Here is an 18,363-nt window from a genome sequence, read left to right as displayed (position 1 = left end):
GCTTTCTTTTGGTGGTATTTAATCACCTCTGCGGTTTTTATTTTTTGCTAAACAAATAAAAAAAATACAGAAAATTTTGAAAAAAAAAATGTTTTTTTTGTTTCAGTTTCAAAACTTTGCAAATAAGTAAGTTTTCTCCTTCACTGATGGGCACTGATGGGGTTACACTGATGGGCAATGATAAGGCGGCACTGATGGGCACCGATGAGGTGGCACCAATGAAGTGGCACTGATGAGGTGGCATTGATGGACACCGATATGTGGCACTGATAGGCGGCACTGATGGGTGGCACTGATGGGCGACACGGATGGGCACTGATAGGTGGTACAAATTGGCACGGATTGGCATGGATGGGCATGGGTTAGGTGGCACAGGTGGGCATGGGTTAGGTGGCACAGGTGGGCATGGGTAGGCGGCACAGGTGGGCATGGGTAGGTGGCACAGGTGGGCATGGGTAGGTGGCACAGGTGGGCATGGGTAGGCGGCACAGGTGGGCATGGGTAGGTGGCACAGGTGGGCATGGGTAGGCGGCACAGGTGGGCATGGGTAGGCACTGATAGGCGGCACAGATGAGAACTGATAGGCGGCATTGTATTATAATATATTGTACTAATGGATGCCAATCAGTGATGCCCATTGTGGGCACTGATTGGCATCCATTATGGGCACTGATTGGCATCCATTGTGGCACTGACTGCAATCCCTGGTGGTCTAGGGTGGCATACCTTGTCCTTGGCATCCCTGGTGGTCTGGTGGTGTCCCTGGTGGTCCAGTGTGGGCATCCTCGGAGGGGCTGTGCTGATAATCGATCAGCACAGACCCCCCCTGTCAGAGAAGCAGCCGATCGGCTCTCCTCTACTCGCGTCTGACAGACGCGAGTGAGGAAAAGCCGATCACCGGCTTTTCCTATTTACACTGTGATCAGCCGTGATTGGACACGGCTGATCACGTGGTAAAGAGTCTCCGTCGGAGACTCTTTACCGAAATCGTAGTTGCCGGGTGTCAGACTGACACCCCGCAACAATGATCGCTGCGATGCGCACCCCCGGGGGCGCGCAGCGGCTCATAATCCTGATCACGTCATATGACGTCCGGTCAGGATTATGAAACCACTTTGCCACCGTCTATTTGCTATAGGGCGGGCGGCAAGTGGTTAACATTGAACTGAACAGCCCAGCTGAGATTATTCAGCAGAGCTTCAAGAAAAACAAAAAACAAATATGGTCCACTGGATTGGGAATCGATCACAGTCTTTCCCAGTGAGACCAACCCCAGTACATAAAAGTGGTAACCACCCCAATCTATAACTGGCCTATGCAGCAAGGTGCACATGGAAGGGCAATGCACATCACAAACAAACACATTTACCGACCAGCCCGCAAAAAAAAACAAATTGGACCTGTTTAAAGTTACAAACTATACAATTTTCTTTAATTTTATCCTTTAGACTTAGCAAAACCATATAACATGAGGTCAAACCCAAACACTTTCAATTTGTATCCAATCAGGCAGGTCCTTGCACTTTATAGTTGACGTTAAATCTAAAGGAAATCTAACAAAGTTGTATCAAGCTTAACAGTTTACTTTAAAAACCCTCTATTTTTAACTTAAACTGTTAAACAGGCCAGTTTGGTTATTTTGAAGGCTGGTCGGTAAGTGTGCTGGGAAATCTTTAGTTTGTTTGTGATCAGCCCCAGTGCATGTTTTGTAAAGAACAGGCAAAGATCCAGGTTTCTATACCAAAAGGGACCATAAAGCCAAAAACTTCTCATCTTTTCTAGACAACATATTTTACACATATATATATATATATATATATACACACAGTGCAATGTCGGCAAGACTTACCTCCAGCTGCAGAGAATGAGATGAACTGAACCACCAACAGAATGGCAGCAATTACAGCAAGGGAACATATAGTTGTCATGTTGAAGTCTTGTCCACCAAAGGCAATGAAGAGTCAGTGTTATTCTACTGACTGATCCCAGATTCCTGGTGGATAGTTATAGAGAGGAGAGACCACACCCACAGCAAGACCGGCCAAGTCTATTGGTCTGCCCCTGGGAGTGGTCTCAATACCTCTGATGGAGGGAGGTCATCTCCAATATTTATCTTCACAGACAACATCAGAATTTGCATTGCAGAAATGTCAAAACTTAATACAAAACAAAAACACGAATAGTAAAAGATAAAGGTTTATCAATCACTGGTTTGGATATTCAGAGCTTTGGAGACCTGGGCATTTTCTTGGCGGAGGGGTGTGAAACTGCTTGTCTGTCATGAAATATAAATGTACATATAACAATCAAAATGTGCAAAACTGGCCACAGACATCAGATCAGTGTTTTAATGCCACGATTTATTTTCATTGACATAAACACAAATATTTCAAGCGTCCAACCTTATAGAGGATCATAAAGCTACCAGGGACGGACTGGCAACTCATGGGGCCCCCTGTGTCCCTGTCCACACTCAAGTCACAGCCACACAAAGCCCCACCTCCATAGTGCACTTCTTACAGTTCCAGACCTCCTGGAGCTGCTGCCCCTGGGCAATAGCTTTTGAGACAGGAAATATCAGTCCATGCCTCAGCAAGAGCTGGGCTGATGGGCTGGGGAAGATTGCTAAAGGGCCCAATGGGCTCCCACTGCTGCCTCAGCCAATGAGGAGGCAGTGTCCCTGGATAGCCGAGGCTATCAAGAACATTGCTGAATCGGAGGGAGCTCTGGTAAGAATTGTGGGGGGCTGGGGAGGGGGAGCTACACACAGAAGGTTTTTTACCTTCATGCATAGAAAAAAATCTTCAGCCTTCCAAGCCACTTTAACTCAACGTATTGGTACAGAATAAAAGGAATAGGAGTTTGAACTTAAATGAGCATACAGAAGGACTTAGAATTATGTACTACTAGACTGGAAATCGAAAACTATTTGAAAACTATTCAAATTGGAAAACTATTCGAATTTGAAAATGATTCAAAACTATTTGAATTCAAAAACTATTCGAATTTGAAAACTTTTCTATTATGTTCTTTTATTTACTATTATATTTTGTTCTGTTTTACTCTACTATTATTCTATTCTTAGATTTTCTGTTATTATTTTCTATTCTATTATTTTTTTTCTATTCCATTTTTTTATTTTCTATTCTATTTTATTCTCTTCGGAAATTGGAAAACTATTCGAATTCATAAACTATTCAAATAGTTTCGAAAGCTATTAAAATTCTGAAAATGTGAATCGATTTGAATCGTATAAACAAAACGAATTCCAAAAAACAATTAGACGGGTTAAAAAACTAAATGAATTTATGTAAATAATGAATCGAAACTAAACATTTTTTTTTTCATTCTGCAAATGTCTAGCCTCTACAGTGCCTTGCACTTTTCAACCTTTTGCCACATTTAAGGCTTCAAACATAAAGATATACATTTTTTATTTTTTGTGAAGAATCACCAACAAGTGGGACACAATTGTGAAGTGGAATGAAATCTATTGGATTTTTGAAACTTTTTTAACTAATAAAAAAATGAAAAGTGGGGCGTTCAAAATTATTCGGCCCCCTTGCGTTAATACTTTGTAGAGCCACCTTTTGCTGCGATTACAGCTGCAAGTCGCTTGGGGTATGTCTCTATCAGTTTTGCACATCGAGAGACTGAAATTCTTGCCCATTCTTCCTTGCAAAACAGCTCGAGCTCAGTGAGGTTGGATGGAGAGCGTTTGTGAACAGCAGTTTTCAGCTCTTTCCACAGATTCTCGATTGGATTCAGGTCTGGACTTTGCCTTGGCCATTCTAACACCTGGATACGTTTATTTGTGAACCATTCCTTTGTAGATTTTGCTGTATGTTTGGGATCATTGTCTTGTTGGAAGATAAATCTCCGTCCCAGTTTCAGGTCTTTTGCAGACTCCAACAGGTTTTCATCCAGAATGGTCCTCTATTTGGCTGCATCCATCTTCCCCTCAATTTTAACCATCTTCCCTGTCCCTGCTGAAGAAAAGCAGGCCCAAACCATAATGCTGCCACCATGTTTGACAGGGGGGATGGTGTGTTGAGGGTGATGAGCTGTGTTGCTTTTACGCCAAACATATCGTTTTGCATTGTGGGCAAAAAGTTCGATTTTGGTTTCATCTGACCAGAGCACCTTCTTCCACATGTTTGGTGTGTCTCCCAGGTGGCTTGTGGCAAACTTTAGACGAGACTTTTTATGGATATCTTTGAGAAATGGCTTTCTTCTTGCCACTCTTCCATAAAGGCCAGATTTGTGTAGTGTACGACTGATTGTTGTCCTATGGACAGACTCTTCCACCTCAGCTGTAGTTCTCTGCAGTTCATCCAGAGTGATCATGGCTGCATCTCTGATCAGTCTTCTCCTTGTCTGAGCTGAAAGTTTGGAGAGACGGCCAGGTCTTGGTAGATTTGCAGTGGTCTGATACGCCTTCCATTTCAAAATGATCGCTTGCACAGTGCTCCTTGGGATGTTTAACGCTTGGGAAATCTTTTTGTATCCAAATCCGGCTTTAAACTTCTCCATAACAGTATTACAGACCTGCCTGGTGTGTTCCTTTGTCTTCATGATGCTCTCTGTGCTTTCAACAGAACCCTGAGACTATCACAGAGCAGGTGCATTTATACAGAGACTTGATTACACACAGGTGGATTCTATTTATCACCATCAGTCATTTAGGACAACATTGGATCATTCAGAGATCCTCACTGAACTTCTGGAGTGAGTTTGCTGCACTGAAAGTAAAGGGGCCGAATAATTTTGCACGCACCACTTTTCAGTTTTTTATTTGCTAAAAAAGTTTAAAATATCCAATAGATTTTGTTCCACTTCACAATTGTGTCCCACTTGTTGGTGATTCTTCACAAAAAATAAAAATTTTATATCTTTATGTTTGAAGCCTGAAATGTGGCAAAAGGTTGAAAAGTTCAAGGGGGCCGAATACTTTTGCAAGGCACTGTATGTACCAATGTAGCATGAATGTACTTCTTTTCTTCTTCTTTTTGAAACTTCATCTCTCCATAGATGTTTAAACACACTGCATGATTATTTCTGCCTTACTTCCTGGACAGATTTTAAGTCATGACAGAAGAAGGACATTGAACAGCTGATCCCATTAGCACACACCCTGCATTATCTACCATCACCTGGTCAACTCCTTCAGTCTCATGCACACGAGACGCTGTTAAACGCGTGTTCAGAGGCAGTTGGACATTTTTTTTCAACTGCCCCTGAACTCATTCAATGTTATCCTATGTGTCCATGTACACAGTCTCGTTTCTTGCCGTTTTTATGCAGTTGCATTTAATCTCGTTTTTTCCGAAGCAAAAAAATGGGTTCAGACGCAAAAGTTTTCCACGTTTTCAGATGCAAAACGTGGCAAAACGCAGCAAAACGCCAGTACCGCGTTTTTCCGCATTTTCGTTTATAAGCGTTTTTAAAAGTGACCTATTTTTTGAAATATTCCTTTAAACATCGTACCTGGGGGGTGTCTATAGTATGCCTGTAAAGTGGCATGTGCTTCCCGTGCTTAGAACTGTCCCTGCACAAAATTAAATTTTTAAAGGAATAAAAGTAATTTAAAACTGATCCCTGCAATATGGATGAAAATCAGTGAGACAAACGGCATGGTTACCCCTCCCCTCCCCCCCCCCCCCCCCAAGTCCATTACCAGGCCCTTTGGGTCTTGTGTGGATATTAAGGGGAACCCTGCACCCAAATTAAAAAAAGTCCCTATATACTCAGAACAGTAGTATACAGGTGGTGCAAACAAGACAGGGACTGTGTAGGTTTGTTGTGTTAAGTTGAATCTGTTTGTAATTTTGAACTGGTACATTTTTTTAAAGTGTAGCTCCAGTCAAAAAATCTACTTTTAAGCTTATTGGAAAACATGGGGAAGGGTTATCACCCCTGTAACATTTGTTTTGCTGTCTGTGCACCTTTTCAGAAGATTTCACCTCACTTTCTGCCCCAATGACAAATGTTTTTTGAAAATTTGGGGTTTTTAGTAAAACAAGGATTGGTGATAAAGCATCACTGGAGAGGAGACACGTTTTTCCCATATCAACTTGTACAGGAGATAATTTATCTTCCTAGGGGTAGATTTCATCTCACTTCCTGTTGTCTCCTTCCATTTGCAAGTAGGAGATGTTTGTAAGTTGGATGTTTGAAACTAGGGGCCTGCCCTATATGCTCTGCAGAAATTTTGGCCTTAGGTGTTGGTGTTGCCACAACACTGTAAGCCCTCACATTTACTCTTGGTGGACCCTGGAGCATCATCATAGGCAGTCTTGAAGGGATCTGACATTAAAAAAAAAATTATTCGGTTACATTAGAATCGGGTGCTTGGTAGCTGGTGGTGATCCAAGATTGATTCATTTTTATGAAGGTCAGTCGACCAACCGAGTCGGTAGATAGGCGCACCCTGTGATCGGTTACAAAGCCTCCAGCAGCACTGAATGTGCGTTCTGAAAGAACGCTGGATGCAGGACAGGCCAGTAGCTCAATTGCATACTGTGCAAGCTCTGGCCAGTGATTCCTCCTCAAGACCCAGTAACCCAGAGGATTTTCGGTGGGAAAGGTGTCCAGGTCTGATCTTGCCCCTAGGTATTCCTGCACCATGTAAATCAGACGCTAGTGATGGTTGCTGGAACCGATCATACCTTGGGGCTGCAGACTAAAAAATTGTCTGAACACATCGGTCAGATGGCCACCTTCTCCACCGCTCCTTCTGTGACTGGCCAAAGCTTTAGCAACACGTTGTCCCGGCCAGGAATTTGTAACCTTCCAGTCTCTGGGAACAGGTTGCACAGACCTTTCTGCAAGGCCTCCCGAAAATCTTTCATCCTCTGCTCCCTCTGCGATGGCAAAATAAGGTCCGCAATCTTACCCTTGTAATGTGGATCAAGGAGGGTTGCCAGCCAGTAATAATCCCTCTCCTTGATCCGACGAATACGAGGATCCTTCCACAGCCTTTGCAGGATCAGGGAGGCCATGCAGCATAGGTTAGCTGAGGCATTCGGTCCGGTGTCCTCTGGGTCACTAAGGATGACATGATCCGCAGCCACCTCCTCCCAGCCACATACAAGTCCATGGGTTTCTTCAGACTGTAAATGATCCCTTAAAGACTGCCGCTGATGCTGAGTGCTAGGCTCCACCTCCATGCTGACACAATCTTCCACCTCCTCATCCTCTTCCTGTGTGATTGTCAGGCCATCAGGAACACTGTCTGGATAAAGGGGGCCTTGAGAGGTAAGGCAATCCTCCTCTTCCTGCCTCTGTTCTACCTCAAGGGCCCTGTCCATTATTCCATGCAGCGTGTGCTCCAACAGGTGGACAAGAGGGACAGTGTCACTGATGCATGCACTGTCACTGCTCACCATCCTTGTGGCCTCCTCAAATGTTAACAGGGCAGTGCATGCATCCCTGATCATGGCTCACTGGCGTGGAAAAAAAACAAGCTCCCCTGACCCTGTCCTGGTGCCATAGTCGCACAGGTACTCATTAATGGCCCTCTGCTGTGTGTGCAGCTTCTGCAGCATGGCCAATGTTGAGTTCCACCTGGTGGACATGTCACAGATTAAGCGGTTCTTGGGCAGGTTAAATTCCTTTTGGAGGTCAGCCAGCCGAGCACTGGAATTATATGACCGGCAGAAATGCACACAGACTTTTCTGGCCTGCCCAAGAACCGCTGCACCACCAAGTTAAGGACGTGAGCCAAACAGGGCACATGGGTCCGCTTTCCCTGTCAGAAGGCGGAGAGGAGGTTGGTGCCATTGTTGCAAACCACCATTCCTGGCTTAAGCTGGCATGGTGTCAACCACCTCTCAGCCTGCCCCTGCAGAGATGACAGAATCTCTGCCCCAGTGTGGCTCCTGTCCCCCAAGCACACCAGCGCAAGCACCGCATGACATCTTTTTGCCTGCGTACTTGCGTAGCCCCTTGAACGCCTATGGAGCACCTTGAATGACTACGGAGCACCTCTGGTTCCAAGGACAAAGCACAGGAAGAGGCCATGGAGGAAGTAGAAGAGGAGGGGTGGAGGAGAGAGGTGTGTAAGAATCTCCAGTAGTAGCATTTTGGAGGCATGGTGGTGGAACAACCTCCAACACTACTGCACCTTGTCCTGAATCCTTCCCAGCTGCAAGCAGAGTCACCCAATGTGCCGTGAAAGATAGGTAATGTCCCCGTCCATGCCTGCTGGACCATGAGTCAGTGGTATTATGCACCTTATTGCTGACCGCCCTGTCCAGCTATGCCAAGACATTGCCTTCCACATGCCGGTAGAGAGCCGGAATCACCTTTCGTGAGAAAAAGTGGCGTTTGGTAACCTGCCACTGAGAAACTGCACATTCCACAAACTCACGGAAGGGGGAAGAGTCTACCAACTGAAAACGCAGCAGCTGAAGTGCTAGCAATTTAGCCAAGCTAGCATTCAACCGCTGGGCATGTGGATGGCTGGGAGTGAACTTCTTTCAGCTTTGCAGCAGCTGGGGCAGGGAAATTTGCCTGGTACAATCTGACGTCGTTGTACTCTTCTGTGACACACCTAATTCTACATCTTCATTCCTCACAGTACAGTTTTCAGAGAGGACTGAAGGTATAGTGGGATTGGAGATCCCAGCTGATGAGGAGCAAGGAAAGGCCTGCTTTGTTCTTTGGTGTGGGTCTTTTAGGTACGCTGGCCAACGAACTGCATGGCAGGTCGACATATGTCTGGTCAAGCATGTGGTGCCCAAGCAACTGATGTTTTGGCCTCGCGAGATACGCTTGAGACATATATTGCAAATAGCAGTGGTGCGAACTGATGCACTTGTCTCAAAAAAGGCCTACACCAAAGAACTTTTGGGATTACGCACAGAGACATCAGCGCCCTGCACATGCGGAGCTCTGCGGTGTGATGCAGTCAGTGTGCTGCCCTTAAGTTGGCCCCTGGAGGGCATCCTGCCTCGTTGGAGATGTGCCTCCTCCTCCTCCATTCTCCTATCAGGCACCCACGTGGAGTCAGTGACCTCATTATCCCCTCCTTCATCACTGGAGCAAACCTGGCAGTATGCTGCAGCTGGGGGAACATGACTGCCAGATTGCTGTCCCTCTTGGTCACCCCCTCTCTCTGGGCTCACGTTACTGCCTTCCTCTAGCTGGGTACCATCATCAGAGCCTTCAAAATGCTGGGCATCCTCCTGGAGCATGTACCCAACACTGTGGTCAAACAGTTCGGGGGACTCCTCAGGAGGACATGGTGGGGCTAGGGAAGGAGTGACATGCCATTGATCCAGGAAGAGGCTGCGTTGGCAGCTGCTCTGCCAGACAAAGTACCCTGAGCCTGGGTGAGAGAGGATGAGGAGGATGAGGACGGCTTGGTCATCCACTCTACCAAGTCTTCGGCATGTTGCGGCTCAACGCGGCCAGCTGCCGAAAAAAAGGACGAGCGTGTACCACAGCCATGTGCTGATGAGGATGCACCGTGTCCATGACCAGCACTGTTGCCTCTAGACACATAGCCTGCTTGCCCTCTCGTATTGGCTCGTGACTGTCTGCCTCTTCTTGTTGGCCTTCCAGACATACTAATGGCCTGCAGTGAGATGTAGCTACACAAAGCTGGGACGTATATATATACTGATTTTACTGCAGCTAGCAGAATCGACTGCCTGCCTGTAGTATTATTAGTATGAGAACACCAGCAATTGTATTCAGGTAAAGCTTTAGGTGAACACTGTGCAAAGGACACTAAAACAAAATACTGCAACTCCCTGCCTGTATTTGTATGAGAACATCAGCAATTGTATTCAGGTAAAGCTTTAAGTGCACACTGTGCAAAGGACACAGTACCTTAAGTGAAAATACTGCAGCTCCCTGCCTGGATCTAGCTAAACTGAATACAGTGTATAAATGTAAATACAACACACCTGGGATGCATATATATCCTCTATACACTGTAACTGAAGCTAACTGACTCTAGTGATGGCCGAACGGTTCGCCCGGCAGGCGTTTCGCGGCGAATTTCGGTCGTTCGCGGTCCGCTCGTTTCGCGGAATATTGGCGTCGTTCGCCCGGCGGACTTACGTGTTTAATGTGTAAAAGAACTTTGACCTATGATGACACATCCATCATGGGGTACAGGACAGCCAATTGAGACATGACAGCACATGGACACTTGGACATTCCCCCTAACTTATAAATACACCCGATCCGGCGGCCATTTTACATTCTTTCTTCTGTCACTATAGGGAAAGGTTGCTGTTTGGAGCAGGGACAGATAAACCACTAGCTATTTGGTACACAAAAGTTCTTTTCAGGACTGGTATAGGTGTTAGGTGTATATAGGTTTGCTGTGCTACTGATTGTTGCAGCAGCCTGAGTGTCTTTTGTCAGTTTAGAGAAAGGGACAGAGCGCTGTGTCTGCTGCTATTTTAGGGACAGCCAGATTAGTCATCATCATCATCATTAGCTGTTACTATCAGGTCCACAAAAGAGCTATTCGAGTAACCAGTAATTGTTCCAGTATCCTGTTTTGCCAGTTTGTATAGGGAAAGGAAGGAAGCAGTGTGTGAGGCAGTGAGGGTCAGTTTAATCAGTAGCTGTTACTATATTAGGTCCACAAAGGTTCTTTTCAGGACTGGTATCAGTGGTATGGTAATAGGCTTGTAGACGTATAATATTCTTTCTTCCAAATATAGAAAGAATATTATACTTGACTGCTGCCCTTCTGCTGCAGGCTGCTAATCAGTCACAACTCACTTGTTCCACAAAGCTCTTTATCAGGACTGGTAACTTGGTCTGTGTAGGGTGCTACAGTACATAGGGTTGAGTGCGGTACAGTCTGCTGTTCTGTAAGGACCGCTATCGGTCCACAATAGATAGGGTTGAGGTGCACCACTGCTGACCGCTGCCCTATACTGCAGCAGTCCTTCAGCAGTATAGGGACTGACGTACAGTCTGCTAATCAGTCACACACAACCTACTTGGTCCACAAAGGTCCTTATAAGGACTGGTAACTTGGTGAAGGGTGCTACAGTACATAGGGTTGAGTGCGGTACAGTCTGCTGTTCTGTAAGGACCGCTATCGGTCCACAATAGATAGGGTTGAGGTGCACCACTGCTGACCGCTGCCCTATATTGCAGCAGTCCTTCAGCAGTATAGGGACTGACGTACAGTCTGCTAATCAGTCACACACAACCTACTTGGTCCACAAAGGTCCTTATAAGGACTGGTAACTTGGTGAAGGGTGCTACAGTACATAGGGTTGGGTGAGGTACAGTCTGCTGTTCTGTAAGGACCGCTATTGGTCCACAATAGATAGGGTTGAGGTGCACCACTGCTGACCGCTGCCCTATACTGCAGCAGTCCTTCATCGGTATAGGGACTAAGAGTTTTGTCACAGGGTGATTTAAAAAATGACAGGCAGAGGAAGAGGCAGGCCCTTCCGCAGGGGTGGTAGGGGTAGGGCAGGAGCACCAGCCTTGAGCCAAAGTGGGAAGTTGCAGAAGGTGCGTTCAATTACTTTAAAGGACGCACCAGACTTGGTTGAGTGGCTCACTCAGCCTTACTCTTCTGCACCCTCCTCATCCTCTCGATCTGCACCCTCTTCTTCACTCTCTGCTATGTGCACCCCCAAAGACACTACCACCAACAACACCACCACCACCACCACATACCTTCCGCTTGAGTCACAGGAATTATTTTCCGATCCATATCAAGAGGACATTTCTGATGCGCAGCCACTCTTGGTATTGGATCAGGAAGAGGAGGTAGCAACAACCGCTACTCAGCAGTCTGACGACAGTACCCAGATCAGCCCAAGGAGGAGGTTGGTCCCCGGTGTTGCTGCCTACTCCGAGATCTCTACTTATATCGGTGGGGAAGGTGACGTTGATGATGAGGTGTCTAGTGATGTCACGTGGGTGCCCACAAGAGAGGAAGAGGAGGGGAGTTCAGAGGGAGATATGGACCAGCAGATAGGGAGGAGAAGCAGGAATAACTTACATTGCACAGGAGGGACAAAGCAGACTGCAAATGTATCAGGAGCGAGTCATCGACCATGTACGGTCACATCTGGCGCTCCCAGGACACCGGCACATGGCTCCGCAGTGTGGGCTTTTTTTTAACGTGTCCGCTGCTGACAATAGCATTGCCATCTGCAATCTTTGCAGTCAACGCATTAGTCGCGGTAAGCCCAACACTCACCTAGGGACGACCGCCTTAAGAAGGCACATGGGCAGCCATCACCGAGCCGAGTGGGAGCAACGGAACACACAAAGCCACACTGCAGGCTTTCACCGTCCAGCCTCGCCTTCTACTTCTCCTTCTCCTCTCTCCTCACAATTGTCCTCCACTCCACCTTCCATCACGCCAAGCTCACATTTTTCTGCAAAAAGGCAGGCTTCCGTGGGCCTAATGTTCGAGCGTAAAAAAATGATGACGCCGGATAACCCTCTTGCCCAACGATTGACGGCTGGCTTGTCAGAACTCATAGCCCGCCAACTACTGCCATATAAACTGGTGGACTCGGAGGCCTTTCGCAAATTTGTGGCCATTGGAACACCACAATGGAAGGTCCCAGGAAGGAAGTATTTCTCAGAGAAGGGCATCCCAGAGCTATATGGCCATGTTCAGCGGCAAGTGAATGTATCTCTGGCACACAGTGTCGGTGCCAAGATCCATCTGACCACAGACATGTGGTCTAGCAAACACGGGCAGGGAAGGTATATCACTTTTACTGCCCACTGGGTGAACCTTCTGACGGCCGTCAAGCATGTAACCCGTGGCACCCGTGTAGATTTGGTTTTACCGCCACGGATTGCATGCAGGCCTGACTCTTCTTCTCCTCCTCCTCCTCCTACTCCATCCTCCTCCCTCTCCTCCTCAGCTGACTCCTCCTTTTCCGCTGCTAGCGTCTCTTCCGCTGCACCGCCCAAGCTCCCCAGAACCTATTCCACATGCCAGGTGAGACATTGCCATGCCGTGCTGCGTCTGTTGTGCCTGGAAGCCAAGAGCCACACTGGCCCGGCACTCCTTTCAGCTTTGCGTTCACAGGCAGATCAGTGGCTAACACCGCTCAATTTGACAGTTGGTAAAGTGGTGTGTGACAACGGTGCCAATCTGCTTAGCGCATTGAAACAGGGCAAAATCACGCACGTGCCATGCATGGCACACGTCTTAAACTTGGTCGTGCAGCGATTCCTTGTTAAATACCCTGGGGTCCAGGACATCTTGCGGCAGGCAAGGAAAATCTCGGCCCATTTCAGAAGATCTTACACGGCCATGGCTCGCCTTGCTGACATTCATCGGTGACACAATCTGCCGGTCAGACGCCTTATTTGCGATTGCCCGACGCGATGGAACTCAACCTTCTATATGCTTGATAGGCTGCTCCAGCAGAAACGTGCAGTTAACGTCTACCTGTATGAACTCTGCGGCAGAAACGGTTCTGGGGAGCTGGGTTTTTTTTCACCACGCCAGTGGCTGCTCATGCGCGACGCATGCAGACTTCTGCGGCCATTTGAGGAGATCACCAAACTGGTCAGTCGCAGCCATGGCGCCATCAGTGACATGGTACCTTATGCCTTCTTTATGGAGCGTGCATTGCGTCGTGTCATTGATCAGGTTGTGGAGGAGCAGGAGCGGGAAGATGAGGAAGTCGCAATGCTGGATGAATTCCCAGGGGGGGGTTGTCTATCTGAGACAAGTCAACAACAGGAGTCTGAAGAGGAGTCAGAGGAGGATGGTGCCGGGGCGGATGAGGAGGAGCAAGAAGAGCATGCTTTAAACCTTTCTGGGATCCCTGTTGTGCGTGGATGGGGAGAGGAGAATGAGGAGGACGACATTATCCTGGATGATGAGCAGGAGCCAGGCCACCACACCGCTTCCACTTTAGTGCAAATGGGGGCCTTCATGCTCCAGTGTTTTAATAGGGACCCCCGTATAAAAAGCATGAGGGTCAAGGACCAGTACTGGGTGGCAACGTACTTAGACCCACGGTACAAACACAAAATGGCGGAAATGTTACCGCCGTCGCAGAGGGCTGTCAGAATGCAGCACTTCCAGGCCTTGCTTCGAGAAATGCTGCATTCTGCTTTTGCGTGCGCTGGCAGAGGAGCAATTCCCACTCCCAGAGAAGGATTTGCGGGTACCAATCCAACAGCGCCTGCAAGAAGAGGCCGGTTTGAAGATGTGTTGGTGACTTCGGATATGAGGTCATTCTTTCAGCTGACCCATCGACAGGTGTCATCCGGATCCAGCATCAGGGAACGCCTAGACCATCAGGTGTCCGACTACATTGGGTTAACGGCCGATGTGGACGCTCTGAGGAGTGATGAACCCCTGGACTACTGGGTGGGCAGGCTTGACCTCTGGCCAGTGCTTGCCCAATTTGCAATCGAACTGTTGGCTTGCCCCTCATCCAGTGTCCTGTCCGAAAGGACGTTCAGCGCAGCAGGGGGATCGTGACCGATAAGCGTACTCGCCTAGCTCACGACAGTGTTAACTACCTCACATTTCTAAAAATGAATGAGGCATGGATCTCGGAGGAATTCAACACATGTGACCAGTAGACCATGTATATGTCTATAAACAATTTTTTTAATCAAGCACACAGACCTTCTTTCTTCATTTGGCTCACTTCCTTGTCCCAAAAAAGAACACCGTACTATATGCCCCTACCCTCCTCTTTGAAGAGGTTGAGCGGTGTCATATATCTACTGGGGCTGCTTATGAGGGGATCACACCATCCCTGTGTTGTGCTGACTTCCTCCTGGGGGTTCTTATTATGAGGGGATCACACCATCCCTGTGCTGTGCTGAGTTTCTCCTGGGCCTGCTTATTATGAGGGGATCACACCATCCCTGTGCTGTGCTGACTTACTCCTGGGGGTTCTTATTATGAGGGGATCACACCATCCCTGTGCTGTGCTGACTTCCTCCTGGGGGTTCTTATTATGAGGGGATCACACCATCCCTGTGCTGTGCTGAGTTTCTCCTGGGCCTGCTTATTATGAGGGGATCACACCATCCCTGTGCTGTGCTGAGTTTCTCCTGGGCCTGCTTATTATGAGGGGATCACACCATCCCTGTGCTGTGCTGACTTACTCCTGGGGGTTCTTATTATGAGGGGATCACACCATCCCTGTGCTGTGCTGACTTCCTCCTGGGGGTTCTTATTATGAGGGGATCACACCATCCCTGTGCTGTGCTGAGTTTCTCCTGGGCCTGCTTATTATGAGGGGATCACACCATCCCTGTGCTGTGCTGAGTTTCTCCTGGGCCTGCTTATTATGAGGGGATCACACCATCCCTGTGCTGTGCTGAGTTTCTCCTGGGCCTGCTTATTATGAGGGGATCACACCATCCCTGTGCTGTGCTGACTTCCTCCTGGGGGTTCTTATTATGAGGGGATCACACCATCCCTGTGCTGTGCTGACTTCCTCCTGGGGGTTCTTATTATGAGGGGATCACACCATCCCTGTGCTGTGCTGAGTTTCTCCTGGGCCTGCTTATTATGAGGGGATCACACCATCCCTGTGCTGTGCTGAGTTTCTCCTGGGCCTGCTTATTATGAGGGGATCACACCATCCCTGTGCTGTGCTGAGTTTCTCCTGGGCCTGCTTATTATGAGGGGATCACACCATCCCTGTGCTGTGCTGACTTACTCCTGGGCCTGCTTATTATGAGGGGATCACACCATCCCTGTGCTGTGCTGACTTACTCCTGGGGGTTCTTATTATGAGGGGATCACACCATCCCTGTGCTGTGCTGACTTCCTCCTGGGCCTGCTTATTATGAGGGGATCACACCATCCCTGTGCTGTGCTGAGTTTCTCCTGGGCCTGCTTATTATGAGGGGATCACACCATCCCTGTGCTGTGCTGAGTTTCTCCTGGGCCTGTTTATTATGAGGGGATCACACCATCCCTATGCTGTGCTGACTTACTCCTGGGGGTTCTTATTATGAGGGGATCACACCATCCCTGTGCTGTGCTGACTTACTCCTGGGGGTTCTTATTATGAGGGGATCACACCATCCCTGTGCTGTGCTGAGTTTCTCCTGGGCCTGCTTATTATGAGGGGATCACACCATCCCTGTGCTGTGCTGTGCTGACTTCCTCCTGGGGCTGCTTACGGTGCTGCTGTCAGTGCTGTATATCACGGTGCTGGTGTGAGTGCTTAATGTCACGCTGCTGATGTCAGTGCTGTATATCACGGTGCTGATGTCAGTGCTGTATATCACGCTTCTGATGTCAGTGCTCTCTATCACGGTGTTGCTGTCAATGCTGTATGCCACGGTGCTGGTGTTAATGCTTTATGTCACGCTGCTGATGTCAGTGCCCTCTATCACGGTGCTGTTGTCAGATGCCTCTATCACGGTGCATGTGTCATTGCTGTATGTCACGCTGCTAATGATCATCTCCTGCACCCTTTTCTTTGCCTACCCTGGTCCCTGACCTTCCCTCTCCTCCATTGCCTTCATGCGCTCCACAGTCCTGAATTGTCAGAACAATTTCCCATATAAAAAAAGAATGCTTGTAGTTATCGATCCCAAATTCACCTCATACATGTGTTATGTCATTGGCCATGTGGTGGGACTATGTTTGCCCAGCTAATAATTATCTTGTGGCTGCAAATTCGACCTAAAGGTTTGAAACGTTCGCCTCCCATTGAAGTCAATGGGGCCCGCCGCGAACGTTCGGTTTCGTGAACGTTCGATCTGGTTCGCGGTCCGCGTTCACGAAACGTCCCGTCGGAAGTTCGTCCATCACTAACTGACTCGCCTGCCTTATCTATCTAACTCAAATTAAATGACACTCTCTCTCTCTCTGTCTGTCTTTAACCACCATTGCAACACACTACACAAGGCTGCCACGCAGGCAGCCTTATATAGTGTGGGGTGTATACTAAACCCACTGAGACATAATTAACCAAAGCCACCCTGGCTTTGGCCAATCATGGCTCTCTGTTTTTTCTGCGCTGTGATTGGCCAAAGCATGTGGGTCATAGTGCATGCTTGGCCAATCAGCAGCCAGCAATGCACTGCAATGCCACAGTGAATTATGGGCCATGACGCGCCACTCGAATTTGGTGCGAACAGCCATAATGTTCAGAATTCGGCAAATGGCCAAACAGATGATGTTCGAGTCAAACATGGGTTCGACTCGAACTTGAAGCTCATCTCTACTAGTTATACTGTTAGTTCACATCAGAAAAGTCAAACCTGCAGGCAGCATTAAAGCTATTACAGTGAGGGAAAAAAGTATTTGATTCCTTCTGCTGATTTTGTATTTTTCCCACTGACAAAGAAATGATCCGTCTATAATTTTAATGGTAGGTTTATTTTACTAGTAAGAGACAGCATAACAAGAAGAATATCCAGAAAAACGCGTTGTTTATATTTAGAATGTATAATGTGCTAATATTAACCTCCCAACATAACACGGTCTAACCTCCTAATGGTTAATCAGTGAATCATGTCAATCTATATTTACCCCAAGGGTGCAAGAGTCCCCATTTCAAAAATCCATTTTGATTAGTTTTTACTTAATTCTCTCACTTTAATATGACCCCGCCACTGCGGTTTATATTTTTCAATGGCCCAAATTTTCAACAACGCTGGGTTTTTATCATGATATAGAGCAAAATGGCGTGACACACTATGTTTTGGAAAACCTTTTTTAATATTCTGTACATGCTCCCGAATGCATTTCCACATAGGGCGTTTCGTTCTTCCCACATACTGTAGGGAGCACGGACATTGTAATACATACACCACCCCCTCAGTTCTGCATGACACAAAATCTTTGATTTCATAATCTTTGTTTTTACTGGTAGATGTGAAATTGATTGTATTTCTACAAGCGTAGCATCTTTAAGCCCTTGTACACACGGTCGGACATTTCGACAACAAAAGCCTTAGGATTTTGTCCGACGGATTTTGTCCAAAACTGTTGCATACACACGGTCGGACAAAGTTATCGTTCAGAACGTGATGACATTATTGTGTTACGACGGGACTACGTTCAGGCTAGTAGCCAATAGCTTTGGTGTAGGAATTTGATCTGAGCATGCGTGGCACTTTGTCCGATCGGAATTCTCTACACGTGATCCGACAAGGTCCGATTGGATCATGTTGTCGGAAAGTTTTATAGCCAAGCTGGAAAACTTGGTCCGTCAGATATTCCGACAGAAACAGTCCGATGGAGCCCACACACGGTCGGATTATCCGACAACATGGTCCGATTGGACATTTTCCATTGGAATGTCTGATCGTGTGTACAAGGGCTTAGAAATACAAAGCAAAATGGTCAAAAATGCATCAATTTCACATCTACCAGTAAAAACAAAGCTTATGAAATCAAAGATTTTGTGT

At 47.3% G+C, this 18,363-nt stretch overlaps 1 protein-coding gene across 2 annotated transcripts in view; it reads right to left on the bottom strand.

Annotated features, from left to right (window-relative positions):
* Nucleotides 1–18,363, bottom strand: part of LOC143995991 (carboxypeptidase inhibitor SmCI-like) — a 220,418-nt gene that overhangs the window by 71,438 nt on the left and 130,617 nt on the right. The window contains exon 1 of one of the 2 annotated variants that reach the window (XM_077490783.1): nt 1,850–1,984. The exons of the other annotated variant lie outside the window; for it this stretch is intronic. Coding sequence (XP_077346909.1) covers nt 1,850–1,928 — 79 coding nt within the window. The 5' untranslated portion in view covers nt 1,929–1,984. Of the gene's footprint in view, nt 1–1,849; nt 1,985–18,363 lie in introns of those variants that run through there. 2 annotated transcript variants of the gene reach the window in all.

Source organism: Lithobates pipiens, unplaced genomic scaffold (assembly GCF_037356315.1).
Source record: "Lithobates pipiens isolate NorthernLeopardFrog02 unplaced genomic scaffold, aLitPip1_a1.2 Scaffold_19, whole genome shotgun sequence".
Classification (NCBI taxonomy): domain Eukaryota; kingdom Metazoa; phylum Chordata; class Amphibia; order Anura; family Ranidae; genus Lithobates; species Lithobates pipiens.
This window is presented reverse-complemented; position numbering and strand designations above follow the sequence as displayed.